This window comes from Anabrus simplex, chromosome 1, assembly GCF_040414725.1.
Source record: "Anabrus simplex isolate iqAnaSimp1 chromosome 1, ASM4041472v1, whole genome shotgun sequence".
Classification (NCBI taxonomy): domain Eukaryota; kingdom Metazoa; phylum Arthropoda; class Insecta; order Orthoptera; family Tettigoniidae; genus Anabrus; species Anabrus simplex.
In genome coordinates this window covers 803,232,683-803,241,422 of record NC_090265.1, presented here as the reverse complement: position 1 = coordinate 803,241,422, position 8,740 = coordinate 803,232,683, and the positions used below count along the sequence as shown (strand labels likewise).

General features: G+C 39.4%; 1 protein-coding gene across 1 annotated transcript in view; it reads left to right on the top strand.

Annotated features, from left to right (window-relative positions):
• Positions 1–585: 585 nt before the first annotated feature.
• Positions 586–8,740, top strand: part of LOC136857558 (U3 small nucleolar RNA-associated protein 14 homolog A) — a 175,802-nt gene continuing 167,647 nt past the window's right edge. Inside the window, exons 1-2 of the mRNA XM_067136318.2 lie at positions 586–743; positions 1,070–1,200. Of these exons, the coding sequence (XP_066992419.2) occupies positions 1,085–1,200 (116 nt within the window). The 5' untranslated portion in view covers positions 586–743; positions 1,070–1,084. The remainder of the gene's footprint in view (positions 744–1,069; positions 1,201–8,740) is intronic.

Genomic DNA, 8,740 nt, shown 5'->3' with positions numbered 1-8,740 from the left:
TAATATCTCAATACCACTTTCTTTTTAGACGTAATTTATTTATCCATTTCCATATATGCATTTCCATTGATATTTGAATTTAGCGCGATTTTTTCAGGTCAAGTCACTAGGAGTGCCACCGCCGAATTGTCTCCCATTTTATGAAGGCGAAATCCGTAAGTGTCGCGTATTGTCTGTACTGTATTTGCTACGAAATCGTCACGATGCATTAAGTACACTTGATCTGAATGTAAGTGCATCTGCTGTAATATGAATTACATCCAGGCATGCAATACGATCGACACGTCCTAATATATCAAAACAGTTTTAAAACCAAATTTCAGTAAAAACATCACTACACTAACGTTTCCTAATCAAACCAAACCAACAGAAAGCTAAATGGCATTTTTAAATAGTTAGTTTTCCTTGCTGTACTCTATGAGAGATTTCACTCTTTTTGCGCAACTGAGTAGACGGTATCGATGGCATCTTGTACATGTTTTGTTGCAAAGTTCACATTTACACTTATCACCTGGCGTATGGAATGACTTGATCACGCATATTTTATGATGGAGGCCATTGACCGCGCAACGGGTTACCATATGCCTGAGCCAGAGCCGTCTATATTTTACTCTGGCCTGAGCTCATAGTTTGTCATCGTAGGCAACGGTTGGTGACACTGACTGTAGCCTAAACCACGTGGACCGGTATTTATTTTTCTGTTTTGACTGGTGGGCTGGGCGATGTACTTTTAGGGTTTGCAGGTAGTATGAGCACATTAGTTTTCTGGCTGGTTTTAGTGCTGTTTATTTACTATATTGCTGTTTATTTATAATGTTTATGAGTTATGTCTCTGTCGTTAGGTCGCGATTTTGAAGTATTACTTTACAGGATGTTTCCTAACCTATCCTTTGACACTATGGTTAAGATTATCCTGTTCTCTTTTTGAACATGTTTCAGTACACAGTACACTATTTATTTATGTATATTTATCATTATACTGTATGTTTGAACTATTGTTTGTATATTTATTTCGTGTGTATAATTTGTGAATCCTGATAATGGTAATACAATTACATTTTTGTTGCAGCTGTATAGCATAGCAATGACTCGGGGTATGGAAATAGAAGGTGAAGAGATGGAACATTCAGATGCAGAAGTATCTCCAACAGAACATTCAAAACTTTTGACTGCTGTCTCTCAATTAGATAACAAGCAAAGGTATAGAGCCAAAATATTTATATGTATGATACCCATATACTGTACTATTGTCAACTGAGATTCGCATTCAGAACTTTTATATTCTAGGAAATTATGCTGTCTTATGGGTATGAAGAGGGTGTAACCGTAGAAGATTAATGTGGCTTAGCTTTGCAGTCCACTATTTGAACTGGGCGACTGCCCTAAATGCAGATCAGTATTGATTGATTGATTGATATCCATGGCCCAGTGTATAATTGTTTATCATGTCGATTTTGGCCACTGTTGTTGTTGTTTGAGTCATCAGTCTATAGACTGGTTTGACGCAGCCTTCCATGCCACCCTATCCTGTGCTAACCTTTTCATTTCTACTTAACTGCTGTATCCTACATCTTCTCTAATCTGCTTGTCATATTCATACCTTGTTCTACCCCTAACATTCTTACTGCCTACACTTCCCTCAAAACCAAGCTCGATAGCTGCAGTCGCTTAAGTGCGGCTAGTATCCAGTATTCGGGAGATAGTAGGTTCGAATCCCACTGTTGGCAGCCCTGAAAATGGTTTTCTGTGGTTTCCCATTTTCACACCAGGCAAATGCTGGGGCTGTACCTTAATTAAGGCCACGGCTGCTTCCTTCCCACTCCTCTCCGTTTCCTGTCCCATCGTCACCGTAAGGCCTATCTGTGTCAGGTGCGACGTAAAACAACTAGGAAAAATAAAATAAAAAGAACTTCCCTCAAAAACCAACTTCACAAGTCCTGGGTGTCTTAAGATGTACCCTATCATTCTATCTGTTCTTCTGGTCAAATTTAGCCAAATCGATCTCCTCTCACCAGTTCGATTCAGTGGGCTCTACCTTGTCATTTGAGATTCAATCTATCCATCTCTCTTTCAACATTCTTCTGTAACACCACATTTCAAAAGCTTCTATTCTCTTTCTTTCTGAGCTAGTTATTGTCCAAATTTCCCTTCAATACAATACCACACTCCAGACGAAAGTCTTCAAAAACATCTTTCTAATACGTATATCATACCTTAGTATGATAAGTTACATGTAATGTGATAGCCAACCAGGCAAAAACTAAGACAAACCTATATCACTGTTCGAATTGAGCAAAGTTTTTTTTCTTAAGAAAGGCCTTTCTTGCTTGTGCTAGTCTGCATTTCATGTCCACCTTACTTCTGCCATTGCTGGTTATTTTACTGTCCAAGTAACAATATTCATCTACTTTCTTTAAGGCCTTATTTCCTAATCTGCATCACCTGACTTCGTTCGACTGCATTCTACATTTGTTTTGGACTTATTTATTTTCATCTTGTACTCCTTACCCAAAACTCTGTCCATACCATTCAGCAATTTCTCTGTCCATACCATTCAGCAATTTCTCCAGATCTTCTGCAGTCGCTGATAAAAAATATCAATATCATCAGCAAATTTCAGGGTTTCGGTTTCCTCTCCTTGGATTGTGATTACCTTCCCAAATTCCTGTTTGTTTTCCTTTACTGCCTGTTCTATATAAACTTTGAAAAGTATTGGGCACAAACTGTAACCTTGCCTTTCTTTAAATTTTGCTGCTTCTTTTCCAAAGCCCCTGATTCTTATCACTGCAGACTGATTTTTGTACAGATGTGTAGATAATTCTTCTTTCTCAATATCTGATTCTGATAACCTTCAGAATCTCAAATAGCTTGGTCCAATCAACATGATCAAATGCCTTTTCTAGATCTATGAACGCCATATATTTGGGCTTACCCTTCTTAATTTGATCCTCTAAGATCAGACACAAAATCAGGATTGCTTCACGTGTTCCTACATTTCTTCTGAAGCCAAATTGATCTTCTCCAGACTCTGTTTCTGCTTGTCTTTCCATTCTTTGGTAAATAATGTGTGTTAAAATTTTGCATGCATGAGATACAGAACTAATGGTGCAGTAGTTTTCACACTTGTCAGCACCACCTTTCTTAGGAATAGGTATAACAGCATTCTGCCAAAAATTGATTGGCATTTCTCCTGTTTCATACATCTTACACACTAAATGGAATAACCTCTCCATGCTGGTTTCTCCTAAGGCAGTCAGTAATTCAGAGGGAATGTCGTCAATTCCAGGTGCCTTGTTCCTATTTAGGTTTCTCAACTCTGTCGAATTCTGACCTCAAAATTGGGTCTCCTGTTTCATCAGTATCAACAGCTTCTTCTTGTTCCAGAACTGTATCATCTAAGTCTGTACCTGGATACAACTGTTTGATATGTTTTTGTCATCTTTCTGCCTTGCCTTCTTTCCCTAGAAGTGGTTTTTCATCTGAGCTCTTAATATTCATGCACCTAGTTTACCTTTCTCCGTAGGTTTCCTTGATTTTCGTGTATGAAACATCTACTTTTCCTACAACCATACAACCTTCTACATCCTTGCACTTCTCCTTCAGCCATTTTTCCTTAGCTGGCTTGCACTTTTTATCCACTTCATTCTTTAATCTTTTGTATTTTTTTTCTACCCTTTTAAATTTTTTGCCTTCTTGTACTTTTGTTGTTTATCAATCAGGTCCAGTTCTCTTGAGTTATCCATTAATTCTTAGTTGATCTTTCCTTTCTTCCTAGCATTTCTTCAGCAGCCCTAGAGACCTCATTCTTCACGACTGTCCATTCTTCTCCTATTTTGCTTCCTTCAGCCTTTTCATTTAGTCCTTGTGCAACATTTTCTTTGAAACAATCCTTCAGACTCTTTTCTTTCAACTTGTCTAGATCCCATCTCCTTGCATTCCTTTTTTTCTTCAATTTCTTCAACTTCAGATGGCATTTCATGACCAACAAGTTGTGGTCAGTCCATGTGTGCTCCTGGGAAGGTTTTGCATTCCAGCACTTGGTTTCTGAATCTTTGCCTAATCATAACAAAGTCTGTTTGATACTTTCCAGTGTTTCCAGTTCTCATCCACATATACAGCCATCGTTTGTGGTGCTTGAACCAAGTATTAGCAATGGAATAAATGATCGGTGCAGAATTCAACCAGCCAACTTCCTCTTTCATTCCAATTGCACTCACCCATTCTTGCCAGTAGTCTCCCATGATCTACCCTGTCAAATGCTTTTAGACAGGTCAGTCGCAATACAGTCGTTTTGACCTCCTGAATCCAAGATATCTGCTATAACTTGCTGGAATCTTACAAGTTGAGCTTCATTGGAATAACCTTTCCTAAAACCGAACTGCCTTCTATCGAACCAGTTATTAATTTCAAAAACATGTCTAATATAATCAGAAAGAATGCCTTCCCAAAGCTTACATACAATGGGTGATATGAATAAAAATGAGATGTAACTCGGAGACAAGTCTCGAAGGAGGATTGAGACGGAAGTTACTTTCGAGACAGAACTCGTCATGTATATGAATAAAGTTTGTTTTTCGCTAACGAGACTTGTCTCCTTCTGCTTGAGATGACTCTCGCACACTGGCTCTGGTATCTGTCAGCCGACGAGTGAATTAACAATCGGAGAGCTGCAAAGAGTGGTTTTGTTGGAACAGATGAAAGTGTTAGATTTCTTCTTCTTAATCTGTTTACCCTCCAGGGTCGGTTCTTGCTCGGACTCAGCGAGGAATCCCACCTCTACCGCCTCAAGGGCAGTGTCGTGGAGCTTCAGACTCTGGGTCGGGGGATACAACTGGGTAGTATGACCATTAACTCGCCCAGGCGGCCTCACCTGCTATGCTGAACAGGGGCCTTACGGGGGCATGATAAGATTGGAAGGGATAGACAAGGAAGAGGGAAGGAAGCGGCCGTGGCCTTAAGTTAGGTACCATCCTGGCATTTGCCTGGAGGAGAAGTGGGAAACTGCGGAAAACCACTTCCAGGATGGCTGAGGTGGGAATCAAACCCACCTCTACTCAGTTGACCTCCCGAGGCTGAGTGGACCCCGTTCCAGCCCTTGTACCACATTTCAATTTTCGTGGCAGAGCCAGGAATCGAACCCGGGCCTCCGAGGATGGCAGCTAATCACACAAGTGTTAGATTTACAAGCGAAAAAGATTGAAAAGCGACAGTGTGTTCTTGAAACAACAAAAGAACTCATTTCAGTGAAAAAACAGGTTTTGCAACTCCAAATGGAAAAAATCTTTTACATGAAAGGGAGAAAAGAGCAGAACAAACAAGTACAACTGAAATGGAACCCCCACTGATATTTTTTTTCATTTAGAATAGTTCTTGACAGCCTTTTCTTCTTCTTCAGTTGTGTTTCACTTGGGAACCTATTCTGCAAACTATACCTTTCGTATTAATCAATATTCAACAATCACTACAGTTATTATTTCAATTCTTTCTAGGCTTACATAAACATAGTGGCTCGTGCACTTGGTATAGTCTACTTGCACCCCAGCTTGGGAACAACTGATTGAAGGTTTCCTTCAAGATATTGTGTAAGAAGTTACATTGTATTTATCATCACATTTAGGATCCACATTCAAATGGATAATTTTCCGCGGTCATTGAAAGTCACTCAAGCACTTTTTAAACATGCTTCGCACTTCATTCTTCACGAATATGAAGAGTTTATTGATCATACCTGTGCATAGCTAGGGGTGTTTCTGCATAGATAGGTCGGTCTTATGGCGACGATGTGATAGGTCTAGGAGTGGGATGGAAGCGACCGTGGCCTTAATTAAGGTACACCGAGCTCGATAGCTGCAGTCGCTTAAGTGCGGCCAGTATCCAGTATTCGGGAGATAGTAGGTTCGAACCCCACTGTCGGCAGCCCTGAAGATGGTTTTCCGTGGTTTCCCATTTTCACACCAGGCAAATGCTGGGGCTGTACCTTAATTAAGGCCACGGCTGCTTCCTTCCCACTCCTAGCCCTTCCCTGTCCCATCGTCGCCATAAGACCTATCTGTGTCGGTGCGACGTAAAGCAACTAGCAAAAAATAATTAAGGTACAGTCCCAGCATTTGCCTGGTGTGAAAATGGGGAAACCACGGAAAAAGATATTCAGGGTTGCCGACAGTGGGGCTTGAACCCACTACCTCCCGGATGTAAGCTCACAGCCGCGCACCCCTAACCGCACGGCCAACTCACCCGGTATATAATATACAACCAATACCTATATACTGTTGCATAAACTGTCTAAATTTCAAACATTCAAAACATAGAAATAATACAAAATGCTATCCATATTCATAAACGAATATAACTAACAAGGGAGTTGTTCGATTTGGACCGTACAAATTGCAATGAAACTTAACGTTAGTAACATGATGAGCTAAGACATCTGGAACTCAATGATGATAACTATTCTGCCGTGAAATAATATTTTCGTACCGGTATTTATTGACAGTAAATTTTTGCCCTGGTTTAAATGGAACGTGGTGTGTAGATGGCAGCAATTTCAATGAAACATCGTAGGATGATCAATTAAGACATCAGAACATCGCTGCATGATTGACGTTATATAGGTTACCCGCAGTGTGACAAAATGAATGACTCTCAACAAGAATCCGAAAGTTTAAGGCTGTTTATAGCATGCAAGTTTATATACAAATGACGAGGATTTCATATTACATATTTTAGCTTCAATTGTAAACAACAAAGATGTATTAAAAGCCTAATATTTTGAAATATTCATATACTGTGCATGTTGGTAAAATGGGTTTGACAAGCAAGACATTCTGTTCATGTTGTCAGAATCTAATTTTCAATCTAAAGTGCACCGTTTAATGTAACTTTAAAATAGAACTATCAGTGAATTTCTACAGTGCATACGCGAGGTCAATACAGCTGCAAACCACCCAGTTGTTCTTTAGCAATTAATTATAACAATGTCGTTGATTTTATGATAAAGTGAATATCAGCAATACCATTAAGACAGGTGGATTGACAATTCATCGAAGTTTCATCGAAATCTGTCTGATCCAAACCAAATGCTTCCTTTGTAGTATTCGGCGCAAGTGAGATTTTAGTGCGATGGTTGAGAAAGAGCAGCACTCATAGAGGCAGCAAATCATTGGCCGAATAATGTCATTATGCGAATCTGTTAAATGTTGTGAAACCAGATACAGTATATTTTTCTCAAGTGCACGAGCTGCCGGTTCAAACTTTTAAATAAACTTAGAAACAGTGCAATCGAAAAAGGCATGGGCAGGGAATTTTGCGGCACTTGAAGTAAACATAAACGGGATAGCTTACACCAGGACCAAAGATGCTCACGCATTTTTTCAATACGATTTGGCCAACATGTGATAGAGAGCGATAATTTTCAGACTTGAGAAAAATATCCTTCCAGATATCAGCCCGAAGGCTGGTTTGATCCTCTGCAGCTTCGCCAACAGCTGTCATAAATAGCCTAGGCGTCACTGAAGAGGCGTACTAGGGAAATGAGGAGTGAGGTAGTTTCCCGTTGCTTTCCTCACCGAGCCAGCCCCTGCTATTACAAATCAGTCTGCCAAGCCCGCTGAAATGCATGCACCAACCGACCCTATGAGCAATATCTCCATACCATTCGTAACAGGGACTGGCTGCATAAGCAATGGTATTACTAGCATCACTCATACCTCGTCACTTTCATATTGTCAAAGCTAAGGATGAGACTGAGACAGGTCAATGAAAGTAACAAATTTGATATAGCCCATACCAGAAGACATAGTGCATTGTAAACACTACATCTCGCCAGCAAAGGCATTAATAATAATAATAATAATAATAATAATAATAATAATAATAATAATAGGTAATACATTTCGTGTGGCTATTTCTAGCCTGGTACAGCCCTTGTAAGGCAGACCCTCCGACGAGGATGGGTGTCATCTGCCATGCTATTGTAGTGGAGGATAGTGTTGTGTGTGAGTTGCAGTAATGTTGAGGATTTAAGGTTAAAATCTCTGACCCGACCGCGAATCGAACCCGGGGCCCACTGAACCGAAGAGTACTACGCTGACCATTCAGCTAAGGAGCAGGACAAAGTGTGTAATGAAAGTCTTGAATAATTGTAAGTCATATCTTAAACATAGCTATGTTTTGTTTCGGCCTTTTCCGTGATTGTGAATTAATTTTATTTATAAAATATTAGTCGTATTTTGTGAATAGAAAAAATGTCAACGTACAGAAAAAATCACAAATGTGGAATAGATGAAGAATAATTAAATTAATTTAATAATTACTAAGAAAATTTTCAGAATTGTATTTTGCATAGTTTTGCATATTTCTGGTTTGATTTTGAACATTTTAGACTTTATGATGCATGTAAATCCTATCGCTAATGGCTATCATCGTCATCATCTTTATTATTATTGTTATATAAATGTATCGTGTATTGGCTCCAGAAAATGTTGTGCTAACCATTCCACATTTTCTTTTCGGAAACGGTAGAAATCTTTATAATCATGTTCGAGAGAATCTCTTCATGCTTTATAAAAAAATTTCTCCGTTGTAAAACTATCATAAATTCCATCACGTTTTCAGCCTGATTCTATCGCCTTGAGTCACCTTCTGGGCAGTCTCAAGAAATTCTGAGATTAGTCTCCATTCAGAGAGACTAAGCTGCAGTTTATTTATATTCATTTGGAGATGTGTCTCCGAGAGTATCCGC